The 26,417-nt window shown below is 36.0% G+C and overlaps 1 protein-coding gene across 14 annotated transcripts in view; it reads right to left on the reverse strand.

Annotated features, from left to right (window-relative positions):
* RP1 (RP1 axonemal microtubule associated) overlaps positions 1-26,417 on the reverse strand; it is a 357,833-nt gene that overhangs the window by 231,582 nt on the left and 99,834 nt on the right. For all 14 annotated transcript variants that reach the window (XR_014308427.1, XR_014308428.1, XR_014308429.1 and 11 more), the window contains exons 5-6: positions 7,525-7,611; positions 3,747-3,879 (exon numbers count right to left, since the gene is read on the reverse strand). Coding sequence is in view for 11 of the 14 variants with exons in the window: in XM_082719229.1 (XP_082575355.1) it covers positions 3,747-3,879; positions 7,525-7,611 (220 nt within the window). In the remaining 3 variants the exon portion in view is untranslated. The remainder of the gene's footprint in view (positions 1-3,746; positions 3,880-7,524; positions 7,612-26,417) is intronic.

Below are 26,417 nucleotides of genomic sequence, written 5' to 3' on the forward strand. Positions count from 1 at the left end.
AAAAGTCTAAAATCAACCACCAAAGTTTCCACCCTGGGAAACTAGAAAAAGAAGAGCAAATTAAATCAAATTAGATAAGATTTAGAGCAGAAATCAGTGAAATCAAAAATAACAGTTAACAAAATCAAAAGACAACTGACAGAATGGGAGAAGATATTTGCAAACGACATATCAGATAAAGGACTAGTCTCCAGAATCTATAAAGAACTTAGCAAACTCAATACCCAAAGAACAAATAATTCAATCAAGAAATGGGCAGAGGACATGAACAGACATTTCTGCAAAGAAGACATCCAGATGGCCAACAGACACATGAAAAAGTGCTCCATATCACTTGGCATCAGGGAAATACAAATCAAAACCACAATGAGATATCACCTCACACCAGTCAGAATGGCTAAAATCAACAAGTCAGGAAATGACAGATGCTGGCGAGGATGCCGAGAAAGGGGAACCCTCCTACACTGTTGGTGGGAATGCAAGCTGGTGCAGCCACTCTGGAAAACAGCATGGAGTTTCCTCAAAATGTTGAAAATAGAACGGCCCTATGACCCAGCAATTGCACTATTGGGTATTTACCCTAAAGATACAAACGTAGTGATCCGAAGGGGCACGTGCACCCAAATGTTTATAGCAGCAATGTCCACAATAGCCAAACTATGGAAAGAACCCAGATGTCCATCAACAGATGAATGGATCAAGAAGGTGTGGTATATATACACAATGGAATACTATGCATCCATCAAAAGAAATGAAATCTTGCCATTTGTGACAACATGGATGGAACTAGAGCATATCATGCTTAGCGAAATAAGTCAAGCAGAGAAAGACAACTATCATATGATCTCTCTGATATAAGGAAGTGGTGATGCAACATGGGGGCTTAAGTGGGTAGGAGAAGAATAAATGAAACAAGATGGGATTGGGAGGGAGACAAACCATAAGTGACTCTTAATCTCACAAAACAAACTGAGGGTTGCTGGGGGGAGGGGGTTTGGGAGAAGGGGGTGGGATTATGGACATTGGGGAAGGTATGTGCTTTGGTGAGTGCTGTGAAGTGTGTAAACCTGGTGATTCACAGACCTGTACCCCTGGGGATAAAAATATATGTTTATAAAAAATAAAAAATTTTTTAAAAAAGTAAAAAAAAAAATAAGAAATCAAGAGAAGAAAATCAATGAAACTAAAAGTAATTCCAAAAAATTAATCAAATCAATAAGCCTCTATCCACCCTCACTGAGAAAAAAAGAGAACACAAATTAGTAATGTCAGAAATTAAAAAGTGAATGTCACTACAGATCCCATGGAAACTTAAAATGATACTAAAGGAATGCTACGAACAACTACAACTCTATGTTCACAAATTTGATAGCCTAGGTAAAGTGGACCAATTCCCTGAAACAATCTGCCAAAATTCACAAAAGAAGAAATAAAATTTCATTCTTGGAAGATGAAAAAAGTACTAGACATCTCTTGCAAAACAACGTGAATATCCTTAAAACTCCTGAAATGTACACTTACAAATATTAAGACAGTCAATCTTGTTATGTGTTTGTTATCACAACTAAACATTAAAATTAAAAAGAAATACGTCACCAGCCTGAGAAAGTCCATTTTTTGCTCTGGTTATCTTAGTAACACTTATCCCCTTCAGGAAAATAATTCCATAATTACAAAACATATTTTTCAGGTACATATGATAGTATACTGACTAATCAGGCAAACACTTTCAGACTTCCTTTCACCTTAAATGACAAATATTGCCCTGAGGTGTCTGGTGGCTCAGTCAGTTAAGTCCAACTCAGGTCATGATCTCAGAGTTGTGAGATCAAGCCCCAACTCAAGATCCATGCTCAGCACAGTGCCTGCTTCAGAGTCTCTCTCTCTCTCTCTCTCTGCATCTCCCTGCCCACTCTCACTCTCTCTCTTTCTTAAAGAAAAAAAAAAAAAAAGACAAATACTGCCCTAATTCTTTATGGACTCAAAGCTACTCAATATAGCAACAACAACAACAATAAAAAAAAAAAAAAAAACACGAATTGAGACTTTCCTTGTTTATACCACCTAGAACTGATGTCTCCATCTCTAGAGAAAGCTGCCACTTGACTATAACATTATTTCATACATGGCACCAGTCTTGGCTAGAATATTAAATGAAGGTATGTCTGAGATCAGCTATCATTTGTTTTATCTATTATGATATTTAGATAAGTAAATGTTTACTAAGTTTATTAACAGCATATGAGAGGGTACAGAAGCACAGAGATATGTAAGAAAGAGGTTTCTCCAACTGGGGGAAGAAACTGGGGGAAAATGTTTATTCATAAACCTTAAGTACCAAGTACTACAAATAAAGCAAGGAAAATTATTATGTATTTGAAGAATATAGATCCTTTGAACAGAATTTTACAGTAAAATAAGAGACAAGAAAGCAAAAAATAACCTCTGCATCCTGACTAGCAGTGGGTAGGAACAGGACACCTGGCCAAGGTCTCATTCTGGATGAAGCAAATAGGCTGATGAGGAAGAATGTTGGGAATCCTTTTAAGGATGGTAAAAATGCTTGTGAGTGGTGAGAACAATGCTCACACAAGCCTTCACTTTTCACCAAATGTAACTATTCATATATTTTCAAAAATATTTTAACTTCAGAAAATTAACAGAGAATTTATTACACCTTAGTTAAAAACCACAGTGGAATCATCAGCCTCTGCAAATGTTTTACTTACCTACACTCCCTAAAAAAGTTACAATTATTATGTACCTAAGCCTAGTATAAGATTGTATGACATTGTGGAACTCCTCTTAATCTTCACATAATATTTATTAGCATTTATTGCTTTAGAAAGCTAAGATATCACATTTTGGGTAGGAAATATTCTGGATAGAAGAAAAATTTATTTTTGTAAATTACCCACTTAATAATTCTTATATACACTTTTCCAATTCTCTTCCAAAATGGAGGCCAGCAGACACGAGGCAAACAGCTCTTATAGAGTCACCCTGAACTATACAGTACACAGTGACTCTCTAACCCTGAGCAGAGCCTATTTCTCAGCCATATTTACATAAGACTTGAACACACCACTGCTTTTGATCAAATGCTTAAAGTCATTAAGCAGTTCTGTTTTCATTTCCTCATCAAGTAGTAAATTTTTCAAAACTAAAGTAGAAACTGGTGGGGAAAGTGTACACTGACTTTCTTTTCTTAGCTCTGGAATAACTTCTTCATTGGGCACTCTATTGTCTCATGACCTTCTAAAATTTAATTTTCTTGTTCTGATTAAGAGACATTTCAGGGATGCCTGGGTGGCTCAGTTGGATAAGTATCTGACTTAGGTTCGGGTCATGATCCCAGGGTCCCATGATACAACCGCACATGAGACTCCCCATTCGGGAGTCTGCTTGTCCCTCTCCCCTTGACCCTCCCCCTGCTTGTGCTCTGTCTTTCACTCAAACAAATACATAAAATCTTAAGACAAATAAGGAAAGAGGAATTTCATTTGATCACCCTGCAATTTGAATTGTAGATAAAAACATATTCCTGAATGCCAGTAAGTGAAATGACTACAAAATATCTAGATGCAACTCTCACACCAGAAGAGGTAATTGGTAAGAAATGAGCAGTTGTTTAATCATTATTTATTCATTTATTTATTTACTCGACAAGTATTAAAAGTTCCCTGTCCTTAAGCATTTAGGTAAACATATTTTATTCGTGCTTCACGGAGTTCGATCTTTCCTACCTGGAAGTATGGGTTGTCCTTTGTTTAAAACAGGAAATTCTCGACAGATTTCCCCATCCTCTTGATCTTGTGCCAACCATCGTTGAACAGGTATATAAAACTCTTTTCCAGAATTCATGTTCCACAATTGTATCTACAAAGCAACAGCATTTCTTGTAAAAAATGTAAGAATTCTTTACCAAAGAGTCTAATAAAAGTTTCGTCCAAGCCTGACACTTAGCTCAATGAAGATCATGTCACATCTTTTTAAATACAAAATCTTTTTGAATACTTGACAAGAAAAGTGCTAATTTCTTCTTTTATTGTCATCTCAAGTATTATGGCATTTCTTTTATTTTGAAATTTTTCTATTTCTAATTTCTCTATATTGAAATGCTAAAAATACCAATTTCCTCTCAAATTTTCTAAGTGGTAATATTTTCCTATTTAGAAAGAGATTGACAATTTTGAAAAATCTATTACTTCTCTGTTCCAATCCCTTAGTAAATACCTTTTTGATTTCAAAATGATTTTATAAAATGTTAGCATAAGCTTATATTTCATGCATCAGAGATTAAAACTGATAGTTTTTTCTCTGTGGGTTCTCAGCAATGAATGAAATTTAAGCAATAATTATTTATTTGGGTACCTATTATGCCATATTATATCTATTCCATTTATCCTGGAGTTAAACAAAGATGATAATAAATTCTATTAGGATCAGATGAATACAAAAAATCAGCAGAAAGTAGAAACTATGATTCCTGATTCTAAAATCTAGCCTTTCATGAATTGGGTACTATTATTGTTTTAAAAGCTTCAGTGAGTGTTATTTTATTTGTTAAATTAATCTTATAGTCTTTAAAATGCCTAAATCAGAGATTTTTCCTATTTTAATGTATTTAAGAAATTAGGTTGTTATAAAGAAATATTTTTGATACATAAACTTATTAATTCTCCAGATCTTGGTAAGACCCAGAATGCATTCATAAATTCACACCATGTGTGATTTTGGTACAATCATACTTATAGAAAGGCTTCCTGAGAACCACACAGAATTGCCATGGTTTTGCAAGGCTGCTAGCATCACTATTTGATTTGGTTATTTTAAATAAAGCCCAAGGCAAATTACTTGAGAAGTACAAAATAAACCACCATTTGAAACTTTTTATTTTGTAATCTTCTTAATGAAACTTGAAAGAACCAAGATTAAAGGATTAAAAGTAATGTGATTATTTTATGGGCTGTCGAAATGTTGTATCATTATTGCTATAATGGACTAAATGTTTTAACTCAAATCCCTTCATATTATAGGTACAAATTGACTTACTTTAAATTTTAAATTTTAAACTTCTAAACTATACTATAAGAAGTGTTGGAGGGGATGTGGAGAAAGGAGAACCCTCTTACACTGTTGGTGGGAATGCAAGTTGCTGCAGCCACTTTGGAAAACAGTGTGAAGATTCCTTAAGAAATTAAAAATAGAGCTTCTTTATGACCCTGCAATTGTACTACTGGGTATTTACCCCAAAGATACAGATGTAGTGAAAAGAAGGGCCATTTGTATGTCAATATTCATAGCAGCAATGGCCACAATCGCCAAACTGTGGAAAGAGCCAAGATGCCCTTTGACAGATGAATGGATAAAGATGATATGGTCCATATATACAATGGAATATTATGCCTCCTTCAGAAAGGATGAATACCCAACTTTTGTATCAGCATCAACAAGACTGGAGGAGATATGCTGATTAAAGAAAGTCAAGCAGAGAAAGTCGATTATCATATGGTTTCACTTACTTGTGGAGCTTGAGGAATGACATGGAGGACATTAGGAAAAGTGAATTGGGGGAAATCAGAGGGGGAGACAAACCATGAGAGAATGTGGACCCTGAGAAACAAATTGAGGATTTTGGGGTGGTGGGGGGTGAGGGTTTGGTGGTGGTGGGTATTAAGAAGTGCAAGTATTGCATGGGTGATGCATAAACAGTGAATCTTGGAACACTGGAAAAATTAAATTAAATTTTAAAAAAGAATTAAACAGAAAATACCCAACACATGATCTAGTAACTTAACTTGGCAAAATTAGTAAATTATATAAGTGCTTTATCGAGCTGGAATAAAACTTTGAATCAAGACCATCTCCCTTCTTTACTGATACTCAAAGACAGGTGAGGTAAAACTCAGGCACAAAGTTGCCTTGCAATGAGAGTAATTGTCATACAAAGAGACACAACAGAAACATTCAACCGATTTTTTTGTCTTTTCTCTGCAATATATTATAAAATCTTTTTAGATCCCTGAATCGCTGTCTCAACATCCAGGCTGAATAGAAATGTATAATGAATATAATATTGCTTATTGGTTTTCAATCAAATGAGATGACAGGGGTATTAATGATAATTTTCACAGATTAACTTAAAAAAAGTAAAAGGCACTATTATATATGATCACTTAAGTATCAATTTGATTATTGTACTTCAAAACCCTATATAGCATAAAAGAGAAAATTATTTCATATAGCAGCCATGCAGTAATTTTAAATCTATAATCTAACTTCTACATTCATATTTTCATAAAATGAGTTTCATTTTCCAATTTCCTTCAGGATCTTTTGTGACTTTAATGCAAAAGTGATGGCATTATTTTTTTTAGATTTTATTTATTTATTTGAGGGAAAGATAGTGAGAAAGAGAGAGAGAGAGAGAGAGAGCTTGAGCAGGGAGAGGAGCATAGGGAGAAGCAGGGTCCCCACTGAGCAGTGAGCCTGTCTTGAACTGGAATCCAGTACCTTGAGAACATGACCCCAGCCAAAGGCAGAAGGTTAACTGACTGAGCCACCCTGATGTCCCAAAGAAGACGGTATTATTAACAACTATATGTATCCATAGATACGTATAACTATGGCTATATATAGATATATCTGCTAATAGAATAAAAGTATTTTTAGGTGATTACTCATCTTCCACAAATTTTTCATTAATTTTCTCACATATTACAAAACTGTAGAACAAGTCTGCCAAGAATATCAAGAGTTTGACTAGATGGTCTTTGCATTTGGAGAACTTGCTTACATAAGTTCATTTATTTTGAAACGACAAAAGATGGAAATACACCATACATGAAAATGGATAATAAGATTTTTGATTTTCAATGTTGAAGATTGTTTGTTGGCAATTGTGGTAATAAGTAAAATTTTTAATTCTGAATAATTTAGAAAGTGTAAGCCTTTTTTTTTTTTTTTTTTTGCTGTTAAAATGTATCAAGTGGCATTATTTGCTTAGCATGAATAGACCAAATTTGAGAGCTGGCATTCAAGTCTAGAAGATTATTAATTCACAAACACAAATTGTCTATTTTTACAAACCTTCTGATAACATTCACCTAGTTACCTTTTCATCAATAGTGCAACCATATCAAGAAGCAATGTAATGGTCAAAACATGATGTTGTACACCTGAAATTAATATAACACTGTTTCAACCATACTTAATAAAAAATAATAAAATAGTTAAAACTAAAATTAAAAAAAAAGAATGGGAGTTTATCCACAGTCCCAAGTACTTTTCTTTGTAAAGAGGTAAAAGGATTATTTACTTGAGGTACTTACCTCAATAAATTAGGAATTCAATTATTAATAAGGGCATATGATGTTGTTTTGAGAAATAGACTGACTAAAAAGATCTAGGTTTGGTTCCATCAATTACAACAGGTGTGAAATGCCTCTTTGGGGTTTGATTCCTGAAAGGAATTTGCAGAGGGTTTTGCAAAGGATGGGAGTGCTGTTGGTAAGTTTTCACCTCTTTACAGTGCCAGGAAGGGGAGGATCCAGAGTTAGTATGACCAATACGAATCTTAAAGAGTGTTCCAATGTTTCCAACCATGATCTAGAAAAGAACCAAGAAAATGTCTTTCAATGTAATTTCACAAAATCCATTTAAAAATAGCTCATATTAGGATATTGATATTATATATCAATAATGGGGTTAATCCATCAAGAAATATAATAATTACAAACATGTATATACCTCATGACAAAGTGCCAAAACATATGAAACAAAAATTGACCAAATTGAATAGAGAAGTAATCTAAAATAATGGTTGGAATACCACTCCGCATGATGTGTAGAATAACTAGACATAAGATCAATAAAGAAATTAAGGACGTGAACAACATTATAGACCAACTAGATCTAACAGATATTTATAGAACATCTCACCCAACAACAGAGGAATATAGTTCTCTCAAGTACACATGGATTGTATGTTATATCACTAAAACTTTTGAAAATTAAATAAGATTGAAATCACACAGAGAATAGTTTCTAACTTCAACGGGATAAAACTAGAAATCACTACAAGGAAAAGTGGAAGATTCATAACTGTGTATAAATTAACAACATACTCTTAAGCAACCAATGAGTCAAAGAAATTGCAAGGGAAATTAATATAATGTTCTTTCTTATTAGGCTATAATTGACATATAACATTATATTAGATTCATGTATATCATGTGATATTTGTGTAATCTATGAAATGGTCACCACAATAAGTCTAGTTACCATCTGTCACCAAGCAAAGTTTTGCCATTTTTTTCCTGTGATGGGAAATTTTACGATTTACTCTCTTACTCTCACATCATATGTGCAATACAACATTACTGACCATAGCAATGCTGTAATATTACATCCCTGTTACTTATTTATATATTCAACCCCCATACCATCTGGCGACTACCAATCTGTTCTAGGTATCTATTAGTTTTGTTTTGCTTCATTGTTTATTTTTTTAGATTCTGCATATAAGTAAAACATATGATATTTGTTTTTCTCTGACTTATTTCACTTAGTATAATACCCTCAAGGTACACTTACGTGGCCGCAAGTGTCAAGATCTCATTCTTTTTTATGACTGAGTAGTATTCCATTATGTATTTATACCACATCTTCCATTCATCCATCAATGGACACTTAAGATTAGTTCCATATCTTGGCTATTGTAAATAATACTGCAATGAACACAAGAGTACATATATCTTTTTGAAATAATATTTTCACTTTTTTTTTTAATTCCAGAAGTGGAATTGTTGGATCATAGGATATTTTTCTCCATCGTGTTTTCCACAGTGATTGTACTAATTTACATTACCACCAACAGTGTACAGGTTCTCTTTTTTCCTCTTCTTGCCAACTTATTATTCCTTATCTTTTTGATAATAGCCATTCTAACAGGTGGGAGGTGGTATCACATATTTTTTATTTACATTTTCCTCATGATTAGTGATGTTAATTATCTTTACATGTACCTGTTGGACATTTATATATCTTTTATGGGAAAATGTCTATTCAGATCTACCCATTTTTAATCAGATTATTTCTCTTTTTGATATTAGGTTATATGAGTTCATTATATATTTTGGATATTAACCCCTTCTTAGATATATGACTTGGAAATATCTTCTATTCAGTAAGGGTTTTTTTTCTTTTTTCTTTTTTCTTTTTTTGATGGTTTCCTTCATACAGAAGATTTTAGTTTAATGTACTACCTCTTCTTTATTTTTGCTTTTTTTGCCCTTGCCTTTGAAGTCAGAGTCAAAAAATGATCACTAAGACTAATGTCAAAAAGCTTTCCACCTATGTTTTCTTCAGTTTTATAGTTACAGATATTACATTCAAGACTTTAATTGACTTTGAGCTAATTTTTGTATATGGTGTAACATGACTGTCCATTTTCCCTCCCAACATCATTTATTTATTATATATTCTTGGCCTCCTTTTGTCATGAGTTGACTATATATGCATGGGTTTATTTCTGAGATCTCTAATCTGTACCATTGATCTATATGTCTGTTTTATGTTGATACTATACTATTTTGATTACTACAGCTTTGTAGTATATATTCAAATCTGGGGTTTTGATACCTCTAAATTTGTTTTTCTTTCTTAGGACTGCTTTGGCTACTTGGAATATTTGTGGTTTCATACATAGATATTGGATATCTATTTTCATACATATTGGATGGATCTATTTCTGTAAAAAATGCCATAAATTTTCAAAGGGATAACATTTAATATATAGATTGCTTCAGCTAATATGGACATTTTAAAAATATTAATTCTTCTAATCCATAAGCATAGAGTATCTTTCTGTTTATTTGTATCTTCTTCGATATCTTTCATCAATGTCTTCTAGTTTTCAGTGCACAGGAATTTTACCTCCTTGGTTAAATTTATTCCTAGGTATTTTATTCTTGTTGATACAATTGTAACTGGGATTGTCTTCTTAGTGTCTCATTCTTATAGTTCACTGTTAATGTATAAAAACACAAAAGATTTTTATATTGGGTTTTTACCCTGAAACTTTAGTGAATATTTTTATTAGTTATAAAAATTTTTTGGTGGATTCTTAGGAGTTTTCTATATATGAAAACATGTAATCCATAAGTAGTGACAGTTTTACTTTTTCATTTCCAATTAAAGTCATTTCTATTTCTTTTTCTTGCCTAATTGCACTGGCTAGGATTTCTAATACTGTGTGAATAAAAGTGGCAAGGAAGAATGGATATTACTGTCTTATTCCTGATCTTAGAAGAAAAGATTTCAGTTTTTCATCACTGAGTATGATGTTAGTTATGGGTTTGTCCTATATAGCCTTTATTATGCTGAAGTATGTCCCCTCTACACCCACTTTGTTGAGTCTTTATGATAAATGAATGTTGAACTTTCTAAAAAAAAAATTCATGTCTATTAAGTTGAACATGATTTTCATCCTTCATTTTGTTAAGGCTATATATCATGTTGATTGATTTACAGGTGTTGAGCCATGTTTGCATCCCTTGAATAAATCTCACGTGATCATAGTACATGATCATTTTAATGTATTGTTCAATTTGTTTTGCTAATATTTTGTTGAGGACTTTTACATCAATATTCATCAATGATACTGGCCTATAATTTTCTTTTTCTGTAGTTCTTTGATCGCTTTTGGTATCAGTGTAATGTTGACATTTAAAAATGAGTTTGGAAGCATCCCCTCTTTTTCAATTTTTTGGAATATTTTGAGAAGTACATGCATTAATTCTCCTTTAAGTATTTGGTACAATCTACCTATGAAGTCATCTATCACTGGACTTCTGTTTGCTGGAAGTTTTTTGATTACTGATTCAATCTCCTATTAATAATCAGTCTATTCAGATTATCTACTTCTTTATGATCCAGTCTTAGAAGGTTATATATTTCTAGAAATTTATCCATTTCTTATAGGTTGTCCAAACTGTTGGTGTATAATTGTTCACAGTAATCTTTGGTGATTCTTTTTCTTTTCTTTTTCTTTTATATCAGTTGTAACTTTTCCTCTCTTATTTCTGATTTTATTTGAGCCCTCTCTCTTTTTCTCAGTATGTCTCACCAATGTTTTCCAATTTTTTTTCTTGTCAAAGAACCAGCTTTTGTTTCACTGATCTTTTCTATTGTATTTTTAATCTTTATTTCATATATTGTGCCTCTGATCTTTATTATTTCCTTCCTTCTACTAAGTTTGGACTTTATTCTTCTTTTTCTAGTTTCTATAAGTATAAAGTGAAATTGTTTATTTGACTTTTTTCTTGTTTCTTAAGATAGACCTGTATTGCTACAAACTTATCGATTAGAACTACTACTGCTGAAAAATGAAATTGGACCATTTCCTTACACCACACAAGAAAATAGACTCAAAATGGATGAAGGACCTCAATGTGAGAAAGGAATCCATCAAAATTCTTGAAGAGAACACAGGCAGCAACCTCTTCGACCTCAGCCGCAGCAACATCTTCCTAGGAACATCGCCAAAGGCAAGGGAAGCAAGGGCTAAAATAAACTATTGGGATTTCATCAATATCAAAGGAAACAGTTAACAAAATCAAAAGACAACTGACAGAATGGGAGAAGATATTTGCAAACGACATATCAGATAAAGGACTAGTGTCCAGAATCTATAAAGAACTTAGCAAACTCAACACCCAAAGAACAAATAATCCAATCAAGAAATGGGCAGAGGACATGAACAGACATTTCTGCAAAGAAGACATCCAGATGGCCAACAGACACATGAAAAAGTGCTCCATATCACTCAGCATCAGGGAAATACAAATCAAAACCACAATGAGATATCACCTCACACCAGTCAGAATGGCTAAAATCAACAAGTAAGGAAATGACAGATGCTGGCGAGGATGCGGAGAAAGGGGAACCCTCCTACACTATTGGTGGGAATGCAGGCTGGTGCAACCACTCTGGAAAACTGCATGGAGGTTCCTCAAAATGTTGAAAATAGAACTATGACCCAGCAATTGCACCACTGGGTATTTACCCTAAAGATACAAACGTAGTGATCCAAAGGGGCACGTGCACCCAAATGTTTATAGCAGCAATATCCACAATAGCCAAACTATGGAAAGAACCTAGATGTCCATCCACAGATGAATGGATCAAGAAGGTGTGGTATATATACACAATGGAATACTATGCAGCCATCAAAAGAAATGAAATCTTGCCATTTGCGACAACATGGATGGAACTAGAGCGAATCATGCTTAGGGAAATAAGTCAAGCAGAGAAAGACAACTATCATATGATCTCCCTGATATAAGGAAGTGGTGATGCAACATGGGGGCTTAAGTGGGTAGGAGAAGAATCAATGAAACAAGATGGGATTGGGAGGGAGACAAACCATAAGTGACTCTTAATCTCACAAAACAAACTGAGGGTTGCTGGTGGGGGGGGGTGTGAGAAGGGGGGTTTAGGGACATTGGGGAGGGTATGTGCTTTGGTGAGTGCTGTGAAGTGTGTAAACCTGGCAATTCACAGACCTGTACCCCTTGGGATAAAAATAAATGTTTATAAAAAATAAAAAATTTAAAAAAAAATAGTAACCTAGGAAAAAAAAGAACTACTACTGCTATTCACCATAGATTTTGGTATGTTGTGTATCCATTTTAATTTGTCCCCAGATATTTTTTTTTAATTTCTCCTTTCACTGACCCATTGTTTATTCAGTAGCTTGTTATTTAATCTCCACATATTAGTGATTTTTTTTCCAGATTTTTATCTTCTAGTTGATTTCTAGTTTCATATTATTGTTGTAAGTGAAGACGCTTGATATGATTTCAAACTTCTTACATTCATTGAGAGCTGTTTCATGGCTTGCAGAATATTCCTATCTTGTAGAATATTCTTTTTTTTTTCTTTTCTTTTAGCTTTTTTAATTTATTTGATAGAGAGGGAGCACAAGAGCAGGATGAGGGCTAGAGGGAGAAGCAGATACCCCACTGAGCAGGGAGCCCAATGCAGGGCTCGATCTCAGGAGTCCAAGATCACTGACTGAACCACATAGGTGCCCTATTCTGCAGAATATTCAATCATGCAGAATATTTCACGTGCATTTGAGAAGAATGTATATTGTGCTGAATTTGGATAAAATACTCTATATTTATCTATTAAGTCCATCCTGTCTACTGTGTCATTTAAGGCCAATATTTCCTTATTGATTTTCTGTCTAAAATATCTAAACATTGATGTAAGCAGGAAATTAAAGGTACCTACTATTATTATACGGCCATCAATTTCTCCCTTAAGTTCTCTAGTATTTTCTCTTAGTTGCTCATATGTTGGGTGCATGAATATTTACAAATGTTATATCTTCTTCTTGGATTGATCCTTTTATCATTATATTTTATTTTATTTTATTTTATTTTATTTTTTCAGTGTTCCAAGATTCATTGTTTATGCACCACACCCAGTGCTCCATGCAATATTTGCCCTCCTTAATATCACCACCAGGCTCACCTATCACTCCATTCCTTCCCCTCTAAAACCCTCAGTTTGTTTCTCAGAGTCCACAGTCTCTCATGGTTTATCCTCCCCTTTGATTTACCCCAATTCACTTTTCCTTTTCTTCTAATGTCCTCCATATTATTCCTTATGCTCCACAAGTAAGTGAAACTTTATAATTCACTCCCTTTGCTTGACGTATTTCACGCAGCATAATCTCCTCCAGTCATGTCCATGTTGATACAAAACCAAGATAATGCTCATCTCTGTCTTTTATTATAGTCTTTATTTAAAGTCTATTTTGTCTGATAGTATAGCTACCCAGCTTTCTTTTACTTTCTCTTTATATAAAATATCTTTTTCTATTCCTTCACCTTCAGTCTGTGTGTGTTTAGATCTGAAGTAAGTCTCTTATAGAAAATATATACATGGGTCTTGACTTTTATCCATTCAGTCATCCTATGGTTTTCAATTAGAGCATTTACTCCATTTACATTTAAACTAATTATTGATAGGTATGCACTTCCTGCCTATGTATTTATTGTTTTCTGTCTATTTTCATGGTTCCTCTCTTTTCTTTCTTCTCTAGATCACTTCCCTTGTAGTATGATGATTTTCTTTAATGTTATGCTTAATTTCTCATTTTCTATTGTGTATTTACAATAAAATTTTGCTTTGTGGTTACCATGGGGCTCACTTATAACAGCCTGTATATATAAAAGTCTATTTTAAATTGATAGCAATTTAAGTTCATATACATTCTAAAATTAAAAATAGAACTATCCTGGGGGAGGAGTCAAGATGGCGGAGAAGTAGCAAGCTGAGACTGCTTCAGCTAGCCGGAGATCAGCTAGGTAGCTTATCTAAAGATTGCAAACACCTGAAAATCCATCGGCAGATCGAAGAGAAGAAGAACAGCAATTCTAGAAACAGAAAAACAACCACTTTCTGAAAGGTAGGACCGGCGGAGAAGTGAATCCAAAGCGACAGGAAGATAGACCCCGGGGGGAGGGGCCGGCTCCTGGCAAGCAGCGGAGCAACCGCGCACAAAATCAGGACTTTTAAAAGTCTGTTCCACTGAGGGACATCGCTCCAGAGGCTAAACCGGGGCGAAGCCCATGCGGGGTCAGCGTGGCCTCAGGTCCCGCAGGGTCACAGAAGGATCGGGGGTGTCTGAGTGTCGCAGAGCTTGCGGGTATTGGAACGGGAAAGCCGGCTGCAGAGACAGAGCCGACAGTAAGCTCACAGCTCGGGGTGACCTTGAACCGGTCGCAGGCTGGGTGAGCTCGGAGCGCGGCCGGAGGTCAGGCAGACGGGAGTAACTGGGCGCTGTTCTCTGAGGGCGCACTGAGGAGTGGGGCCCGGGGCTCTCGGCTCCTCCGGGCCGGAGACCAGGAGGCCGCCATTTGTATTCCCGTCCTCCGGAACTCTACGGAAAGCGCTCAGGGAACAAAAGCTCCTGAAAGCAAACCCGAGCGGATTACTCACCCCGACCCGGGTAAGGGCGGTGTAATTCCGCCTGGGGCAAAGACACTTGAGAATCACTACAACAGGCCCCTCCCCCAGAAGATCAACAAGAAATCCAGCCGAGACCAAGTTCACCTACCAAGGAGTGCGGTTTCAATACCAAGGAGAGCTGCAGAATTCCAGAGGAGGAGAAAGCCAAGCACGGAACTCATGGTTTTTTTCCTGTGATTTTTTTTTAGTCTTGCCGTTAATTTAATTTTTTCTTTTTCATTTTTTTTTTTTCTCGCCTTCGGGAAAATTTTTTTTTTTTAACTGTTACCTTTTTCTTTTTTAACGATTTTTTACTAGTTTATCTTATATATATATTTTTTCTATTTTACATTTTTCTCAGATGTTTTCTTTTTTAAAAATTTTTTTCTTTTCTTTTTTTTTTTTCTTTTCTTTGTTCTTTTTTTTTCTTTCTTCCTTTTTGAACCTTTTTTTATCCCCTTTCTCCCCACTCACGATTTTGGATCTCTTCTAATTTGGTTAAAGCATATTTTCCTGGGGTTGTTGCCACCCTTTTAGTATTTTACTGCCCCTTTATTTACTCTTATCTGGCCAAAATGACAAGACGTAAAAATTCAACGCAAAAAAAAGAACAAGAGGCAGTACCGAAGGCTAGGGACCTAATCAATACAGACATCGGTAATATGTCAGATCTAGAGTTCAGAATGACAATTCTCAAGGTTCTAGCCGGGCTCGAAAAAGGCATGGAAGATATTAGAGAAACCCTCTCGAGAGATATAAAAGCCCTTTCTAGAGAAATAAAAGAACTAAAATCTAACCAAGTTGAAATCAAAAAAGCTATTAATGAGGTGCAATCAAAAATGGAGGCTCTCACTGCTAGGATATGAGGCAGAAGAAAGAATTAGTGATATATAAGACCAAATGACAGAGAACAAAGAAGCTGAGCAAAAGAGGGACAAACAGCTACTGGACCACGAGGGGAGAATTCGAGAGATAAGTGACACCATAAGACGAAACAACATTAGAATAATTGGGATTCCAGAAGAAGAAGAAAGAGAGAGGGGAGCAGAAGGTATACTGGAGAGAATTATTGGGGAGAATTTCCCCAATATGGCAAAGGGAACGAGCATCAAAATTCAGGAGGTTCAGAGAACGCCCCTCAAAATCAATAAGAATAGGCCCACACCCCGTCACCTAATAGTAAAATTTACAAGTCTCAGTGACAAAGAGAAAATCCTGAAAGCAGCCCGGGAAAAGAAGTATGTAACATACAATGGTAAAAATATTAGATTGGCAGCTGACTTATCCACAGAGACCTGGCAGGCCAGAATGAGCTGGCATGATATTTTTAGAGCGCTAAACGAGAAACACATGCAGCCCAGAATACTATATCCAGCTAGGCTATCATTGAAAATAGAAGGAGAGATTAAAAGCTTCCAGGACAAACAACAACTGAAAGAATTTGCAAATACCAAACCAGCTCTACAGGAAATATTGAAAGGGGTCCTCTAAGCAAAGAGAGAGCCTACAAGTGGTAGATCAGAAAGGAACAGAGACCATATACAGTAACAGTCACCTTACAGGCAATACAATGGCACTACATTCATATCTCTCAATAGTTACCCTGAATGTGAATGGGCTAAATGCCCCTGTCAAAAGACACAGGGTATCAGAATGGATAAAAAAACAAAACCCATCTATATGTTGCCTCCAAGAAACTCATTTTAAGCCCGAAGACACCTCCAGATTTAAAGTGAGGGGGTGGAAAAGAATTGACCATGCTAATGGACATCAGAAGAAAGCAGGAGTGGCAATCCTTATATCAGATCAATTAGATTTTAAGCCAAAGACTATAATAAGAGATGAGGAAGGACACTATATCATACTCAAAGGGTCTGTCCAACAAGAAGATTTAACAATTTTAGATATCTATGCCCCCAACGTGGGAGCAGCCAACTATATAAACCAATTAATAACAAAATCAAAGAAACACATCAACAATAATACAATAATAGTAGGGGACTTTAACACTCCCCTCACTGAAATGGACAGATCATCCAAGCAAAAGATCAGCAAGGAAATAAAGGCCTTAAACGACACACTGGACCAGATGGACATCACAGATATATTCAGAATATTTCATCCCAAAGCAACAGAATACACATTCTTCTCTAATGCACATGGAACATTCTCCAGAATAGATCACATCCTCGGTCCTAAATCAGGACTCAACCGGTATCAAAAGATTGGGATCATTCCCTGCATATTTTCAGACCACAATGCTCTAAAGCTAGAACTCAACCACAAAAGGAAGTTTGGAAAGAACCCAAATACATGGAGACTAAACAGAATCCTTCTAAAGAATGAATGGGTCAACCGGGAAATTAAAGAAGAATTGAAAAAAATCATGGAAACAAATGATAATGAAAATACAACGGTTCAAAATCTGTGGGACACAATAAAGGCAGTCCTGAGAGGAAAATATATAGCGGTACAAGCCTTTCTCAAGAAACAAGAAAGGTCTCTGGTACACAACCTAACCCTACACCTAAAGGAGCTGGAGAAAGAACAAGAAAGAAACCCTAAGCCCAGCAGGAGAAGAGAAATCATAAAGATCAGAGCAGAAATCAATGAAATAGAAACCAAAAAAACAATAGAACAAATCAACAAAACTAGGAGCTGGTTCTTTGAAAGAATTAATAAAATTGATAAACCCCTGGCCCGACTTATCAAAAAGAAAAGAGAAAGGACCCAAATAAATAAAATCATGAATGAAAGAGGAGAGATCACAACTAACACCAAAGAAATACAAACTATTATAAGAACATACTATGAGCAACTCTACGGCAATAAATTTGACAATCTGGAAGAAATGGATGCATTCCTAGAAACATATAAACTACCACAACTGAACCAGGAAGAAATAGAAAGCCTGAACAGACCCATAACCAGTAAGGAGATTGAAACAGTCATTAAAAATCTCCAAACAAACAAAAGCCCAGGGCCAGACGGCTTCCCGGGGGAATTCTACCAAACATTTAAAGAAGAACTAATTCCTATTCTCCTGAAACTGTTCCAAAAAATAGAAATGGAAGGAAAACTTCCAAACTCATTTTATGAGGCCAGCATCACCTTGATCCCAAAACCAGACAAGGATCCCACCAAAAAAGAGAGCTATAGACCGATATCCTTGATGAACACAGATGCGAAAATACTCAACAAAATACTAGCCAATAGGATTCAACAGTACATTAAAAAAATTATTCACCACGACCAAGTGGGATTTATTCCAGGGCTGCAAGGTTGGTTCAACATCCGCAAATCAGTCAATGTGATAAAACACATCAATAAAAGAAAGAACAAGAACCATATGATACTCTCAATAGATGCTGAAAAAGCATTTGACAAAGTACAGCATCCCTTCCTGATCAAAACTCTTCACAGTGTAGGGATAGAGGGCACATACCTCAATATCATCAAAGCCATCTATGAAAAACCCACCGCAAATATTCTCAATGGAGAAAAACTGAAAGCTTTTCCACTAAGGTCAGGAACACGGTAGGGATGTCCATTATCACTACTGCTATTCAACATAGTACTAGAGGTCCTAGCCTCAGCAATCAGACAACAAAAGGAAATTAAAGGCATCCAAATCGGCAAAGAAGAAGTCAAATTATCACTCTTCACAGATGATATGATACTATATGTGGAAAACCCAAAAGACTCCACTCCAAAACTGCTAGAACTTATACAGGAATTCAGTAAAGTGTCAGGATATAAAATCAATGCACAGAAATCAGTTGCATTTCTCTACACCAACAGCAAGACAGAAGAAAGAGATATTAAGGAGTCAATCCCATTTACAATTGCACCCAAAACCATAAGATACCTAGGAATAAACCTAACCAAAGAGGCACAGAATCTATACTCAGAAAACTATAAAGTACTCATGAAAGAAATTGAGGAAGACACAAAGAAATGGAAAAATGTTCCATGCTCCTGGATTGGAAGAATAAATATTGTGAAAATGTCTATGCTACCTAAAGCAATCTACACATTTAATGCAATTCCTATCAAAGTACCATCCATCTTTTTCAAAGAAATGGAACAAATAATGCTAAAATTTATATGGAACCAGAAAAGACCTCGAATAGCCAAAGGGATATTGAAAAAGAAAGCCAACGTTGGTGGCATCACAATTCCGGACTTCAAGCTCTATTACAAAGCTGTCATCATCAAGACAGCATGGTACTGGCACAAAAACAGACACATAGATCAATGGAACAGAATAGAGAGCCTAGAAATAGACCCTCAAATCTATGGTCAACTCATCTTCGACAAAGCAGGAAAGAATGTCCAATGGAAAAAAGACAGCCTCTTCAATAAATGGTGCTGGGAAAATTGGACAGCCACATGTAGAAAAATGAAATTGGACCATTTCCTTACACCACACACAAAAATAGACTCAAAATGGATGAAGGACCTCAATGTGCGAAAGGAATCCATCAAAATCCTTGAGGAGAACACAGGCAGCAACCTCTTCGACCTCTGCCGCAGCAACATCTTCCTAGGAACAACGCAAAAGGCAAGGGAAGCAAGGGAAAAAATGAACTATTGGGATTTCATCAAGATCAAAAGCTTTTGCACAGCAAAGGAAACAGTTAACAAAATCAAAAGACAACTGACAGAATGGGAGAAGATATTTGCAAACGACATATCAGATAAAGGACTAGTGTCCAGAATCTATGAAGAACTTAGCAAACTCAACACCCAAAGAACAAATAATCCAATCAAGAAATGGGCAGAGGACATGAACAGACATTTCTGCAAAGAAGACATCCAGATGGCCAACAGACACATGAAAAAGTGCTCCATATCACTCGGCATCAGGGAAATACAAATCAAAACCACAATGAGATATCACCTCACACCAGTCAGAATGGCTAAAATCAACAAGTCAGGAAATGACAGATGCTGGCGAGGATGTGGAGAAAGGGGAACCGTCCTACATTGTTGGTGGGAATGCAAGCTGGTGCAGCCACTCTGGAAAACAGCATGGAGGTTCCTCAGAATGTTGAAAATAGAACTGCCCTATGACCCAGCAATTGCACTATTGGGTATTTACCCTAAAGATACAAATGTAGTGATCCAAAGGGGCACATGCACCCGAATGTTTATAGCAGCAATGTCCACAATAGCCAAACTATGGAAAGAACCTCGATTTCCATCAACAGATGAATGGATCAAGAAGAGGTGGTATATATACACAATGGAATACTATGCAGCCATCAAAAGAAATGAAATCTTGCCATTTGCGACAACATGGATGGAACTAGAGCGAATCATGCTTAGCGAAATAAGTCAAGCAGAGAAAGACAACTATCATATGATCTCCCTGATATGAGGAAGTGGTGATGCAACATGGAGGCTTAAGTCGGTAGGAGAAGAATCAATGAAACAAGATGGGATTGGGAGGGAGACAAACCATAAGTGACTCTTAATCTCACAAAACAAACTGAGGGTTGCTGGGGGGAGGGGTTTTGGGAGAAGAGGGTGGGATTATGGACATTGGGGAGGGTATGTGCTTTGGTGAGTGCTGTGAAGTGTGTAAACCTGGTGATTCACAGACCTGTACCCCTGGGGATAAAAATATATGTTTATAAAAAATAAAAATTTAAAAAAAAAAATAGAACTATCCTATGACCCTGTAATTCCACTACTGGGTATTTACCCCAAAGATACAGATGTAGTGAAAAGAAGGGCCATATGTATGTCAATATTCATAGCAGCAATGGCCACAATCGCCAAACTGTGGAAAGAGCCAAGATGCCCTTTGACAGATGAATGGATAAAGATGTTGTGGTCCATATATACAATGGAATATTATGCCTCCATCAGAAAGGATGAATACCCAACTTTTGTATCAGCATCAATAAGACTGGAGGAGATTATGCTGAGTGAAATAAGTCAAGCAGAGAGAGTCAATTACATATTGTTTCACTTACTTGCGGAGCATAAGAAGTAACTAGGGGGACATTAGAAGAAAGAAAAAAAAAGTGAACTGAGGGAGATCAGAAGGGAGACAAAGCATGAGAGACTAGACTCTGAAAAACAAACAGAGGGTTTTGGAGGGGAAGGGAGTGAGGGGTTAGGTGAGCCTGGTTGTGGGTAGAAAGAGGGCACATACTGCATGGAGCACTGGGTGTGCTGCATAAACAATGAATCTTGGAACACTGAAAAAATAAAATTAAATCTAAATAATTAATTAAATAAATACATCCTAAAACTACATTTTTACTCTCCTTTCCAAATTTTATGTTTTTGATGACACATTTTACATCTTTTTTGTGTGTCCCTCATCTAATTATTATAGTCACAGTAATTTTTACTGCTTTTGTCTCTTGATCTTCATACTAGCTTTATAATTAAACCACTGCATTTACTATATATTTACCTTTACCAGTGAGAATTTTTACTTTCATATGTTTTCTTTTTACTAATGATCACCCTTTCTTTTTAGCTTAAAGAATTCCCTTTAAAATTCCTTGCAAGTCCTGTTTGGTAAAGATGAACTCTTTAGTTTTTGTTTATCTGAAAAACTGTTTCTCTCTCCCCATTATTATAAATGATAATCTTCTAGTTCACATTCTTGGTTGCAAGCTTTTTCCCTTCAGCTCTTTGACTATATCATGCCTCTCCCTTTTGTCCAGCAAAATTTTTGCAGACAAATCCACTCATAATCTTATGGGGGTTCCTTTATATATAGCAAGTTGTTTCATTCTTTCTTTTGAAATATTTTCTTCTGTTTCTTCATTTTGCTTGATTTTTTAATGTTTATTTCTATATATAAAGTAAAATAGCCACTTCTTCCAATTGAGAGTGTAGGAACTGAACTTGTCATTCAACTTAGCCTTCGTACTTTGTTGTCTCTTGGACCTTTCTCACTGTGTAAGCAGCCTGGCTTATCCTTTATAGGTCCCAGCTGTTGAGGTTATTCCAAGAACTGTCAGTATTCCAAAGGAGGGATCTCAATGAGCACCTACTTTCAGAGTGATTGGAAAGAAGACCCTCAAGCCACAGCCTTTAGGGTATGTAAATAGAGATAAAATCAGGATAATAGAGTAGGAAGATCCTGAGCTCTCCTCCTCCCTTAGTCACACCAAAAAAACTCTCTGAGGATGACCTGAGGACTAGGAGAACAGCTCTCCCACAACCAAATATGTAAAGAAAATGCTACATCAAGATGGATAAAAGTGGCAGAGATACAGTCTAGTCAACCCACATTACTGGTGGGGAACTAAATACCAGAAGGATATCATAAATATGGAAGGTCATCCCTGAGGAATGAGAGGATGAAGCCCCATATCAGGCACCCTTGCTCTGGGGACCCATGCCAGAAAAACAAGCCTCTATAATGTTCAGCTTTGAATATCGGTAGGGCTTGACTCTGGGGAAGTTGGAAGATTACAGGAAACCAAGACTGCTCTTAAAATACTGATGCACAATCTCACTCATTCCAAGACCCAACAAAAAGGCATCAATTTAAAAAACACCTGGGCCATAAGTAAAAGATAATTATTGACTAATTTTAAGGTCTGTGTCACTGAGTTAGGGATCTGTAGGAACATTCTCCAGAAACAGCTTCAATGATTGGTGCTATTTTTCTTATACTTCTTCTACCTTCCAGATTTAGACTTGATGGAAACCATTTCTGACACTCTCCGTCTATCTTGCTAGCACTACTCACCCTCCCTGGAATTCTGCAGACCCACCACACTCAACCTTCAACCCTTGGCTGATGTCCCTCCAAAAGGATTTCTGACAGGTCGTCATCTGACAGATAGTCTCAGCTAAGATCATAACCGCCACAAAGAGGACCCCACTTATCAGTATGTTCATAGTAGCTGTTGCCAGGCCTCTCACCCACCCATGCCAAGGGCCAGCCCAATTCACAAGTATGCCCATAGCAGCCATACAGGAGATACCCCTGGAGCACCTATTTCTTGTGACAAGGAGGGTATTGCACCTCACAGATCCACAAGACACCTTCTACATAAGGCTATAATAATCAGAAGAACTGTTGGATTTCATCTCTGCAGGGCTTTACATTTACCTTTTTATCCTTATATTTTTCTAAAGGTAAATTATTTGTTAGATGAGTAAGGAAGATACCATTGTCGTCCTTGTTTGACTTCAATAGAATGAAACTTGAAGAAATTGCATTTGATAACTGCTATTCATTAACTTTTCGTTACTACTACCAGTTTCCTCCAAGTTTGTTGAATAAAGCAACTTTTCTAGATAGATGCTGCATAAATACAGCACTTAGATGAATTGTTGATTTTCCAAATATCAGGCCCTTACTTAATGGATGGTGTGTACTTTTTGTAAAGTCCTAACCTGGAATTTTCAGATGCTTTGAACTTGCCACACACTGTAGTAATTCACTGGAACAGCAAGGCAAAATACCAACCTAAAGAGATCTTTTTTTTTTCCTTCAACTTGAACCTAGCTGTTGCTAATGAAGCCTAAAAGTAGGTTAATTTGATTAAAATTTCAAACTTTGTTTTGAGTTTTTTTCCTTAATAATTTGTTTCCTAAGCTTATTAGGCTGTTTCTAAAATTGACCCAGCTCTTAAAACTTTTTCATTGAGTTTTAATTTCATGTAAGAACCATGTTTAGGACCAGCTTCCTTTTCTAAGGACTTTTTGTTGTTTTCTGCTTTTGTTTTTGGTTTCTTTTTCCTTTTTCTTTTTTTTTTTTTTTTTTTTTTTTATGTTTGCGCTTTTCCTGTGTTGATCTTTCCCTTATGGTAGTGGTACCATTTTTTGGATGTGTAATGTTTATATAAGAAAACAAAAAGCTGATGTATAGCCCTGTATACAGTGTAGATACTATTTTTGTAAAAAAAAACAAAAAAAAAACCCACCCAAGGCTAAATTAATGAACAAGAGTACTGAATGTTTCATCATTAAAAATTTATTGTATTTCTTGTGCATTAATCTCACCAGAATTTCCCTGTATATTATGTTCATGTAGAGGAGTTTGTAATTTTTGTTAACTAGATCAAGTTGTCAGCATTTGTTGGTATAAGTGAACATCACAGTATCCTGAGTTGAGTTTAAGCCAAATATATGCATAGTAAAGTGTCTTCCTATTAATGGAAGATGGTGATTTTTAGGGTATGTGTTAATTTCAGTTTTTGTATGTTTAACTTTTATTAAATAAAGTGTTTTTTAAAATCTCCAAAAAAAAAAAAAAAAAAAGATACGTCTCCAAAGGCAAAGGAAACAAAAGTGAAAATGAACTTTTGGGACTTCATCAAAATCAAAAGCTTCTGCACAGCAAAGGAAACAGTCAAAAAAACAAAGAGGCAACCTAGGGAATGGGAGAAGATATTTTCAAATGACAGTACAGAGAAAAGGTTGATATCCAGGATCTATAATGAACTCCTCACACTCAACACACACAAAACAGGCAATCATAACAAAAAATGGACAGAAGATATGAACAGACACTTCTCCAATGAAGACATACAAATGGCTATCAGACACATGAAAAAATGTTCATCATCACTAGCCATCAGGGAGATTCAAATTAAAACCACATTGAGGTATCACCTTACACCAGTTAGAATGGCCAAAATTAACAAGACAGGAAACAACATGTGTTGGAGGGGATATGGAGAAAGAGGAACCCTCTTCCACTGTTGGTGGGAATGCAAGTTGGTGCAGCCTCTTTGGAGAACAGTGTGGAGATTCCTCAAGAAATTAAAAATAGAACTTCCCTATGACCCTGCAATTGCACTACTGGGTATTTACCCCAAAGATACAGATGTCGTGAAAAGAAGGGCCATCTGTACCCCAATGTTTATAGCAGCAATGGCCACAGTCACCAAACTGTGGAAAGAACCAAGATGCCCTTCAACGGATGAATGGATAAGGAAGATGTGGTCCATATACACTATGGAGTATTATTATGCCTCCATCAGAAAGGATGAATACCCAACTTTTGTAGCAACATGGACGGGACTGGAAGAGATGATGCTGAGTGAAATAAGTCAAGCAGAGAGAGTCAATTATCATATGGTTTCATTTATTTGTGGAGCATAACAAATAGCATGGAAGACATGGGGAGTTAGAGAGGAGAACGGAGTTGGGGTAAATTGGAAGGGGAGGTGAATCATGAGAGACTATGGACTCTGAAAAACAATCTGAGAGGTTTGAAGTGGCGGGGGGGTGGGAGGTTGGGGTACCAGGTGGTGGGTATTATAGAGGGCACGGATTTCATGGAGCACTGGGTGTGGTGAAAAAATAATGAATACTGTTATGCTGAAAATAAATTTAAAAAATAAAATAAAATAATTTTTTTTTAAAAATCAAAAATTAATTAATTTAAAATAAAAATTTAAAAATAATAAATAAAAATAAAGATAAATGTAAACTGAAAAAAAAATTTTTTTAAAGAACATAAAACTCAGCACCCAAAAAATAACAAAGCCAGTTAAGAAATGAGCAGAAGACTTGAACATGTATTTCTCAAAGCAGAAATACAAATGGCCAACAGACACATGAAAAAATGTTCTACCTCACTCAGCATCAGGAAAATACAAATCAAAACCACAGTGAGATACCAACTCATACCAGTCAGAATGGCTAAAATTAGCACGTTAGGAAACAACAGATGTTGGCAAGGATGCAGAGAAAGGGGAACCCTCTTATACTGTTGGTGGGAATGCAAACTGGTGCAACCACTCTGATAACAGTATGGAAGTTCCTCAAAAAGTCAAAAATAGAACTACCCTATGATTGAGCGATTGCACTACTGGCATTTATTCAAAGGATACAAAGATGGTGATTTGAAGGGGCACATGTACCCCAATGTTTATAGCAACAATGTCCACAATTGCCAAAATATGGAAAGAGCCCAGATATCCATCAACAAATGAATGAATAAAGAAGATTTGGGGTGCACACACACACACACACACACTCACACACACACAATGGAGTACTACTCAGCCATCAAAAAGAATGAAATCTGGCTATTTGCAATGACATGGATGGGACTAGAGGGTATTATGCTAAGCGGAATGAGTCCATAAGAGAAACACAAATAACCATATAATTTCACTCATGTGTGGAATTTAAGAAATGAAACAGATGGATATAGGGAAAAAAAGGAAAAATAAAGACAGAGAGGGAGGCAAACCATATGAGACTCCAAACTGTAGGGAACAAATTGAGGGTTGCTGGAAGGGATGTTGGGGGAGGGATGGGGTTATTGGGTAATGGGCATTAAAGAAGGCACTTGATGTAATGAGCACTGTCTTAAAAGGTTGCATAAAGATATAATTCCAACTATACAAAATTCTAGAAAAGACAAAAACATAGAGATAGTAAAAAAAAAA

This window comes from Mustela nivalis, assembly GCF_964662115.1.
Source record: "Mustela nivalis genome assembly, chromosome: 2".
Taxonomy (NCBI): domain Eukaryota; kingdom Metazoa; phylum Chordata; class Mammalia; order Carnivora; family Mustelidae; genus Mustela; species Mustela nivalis.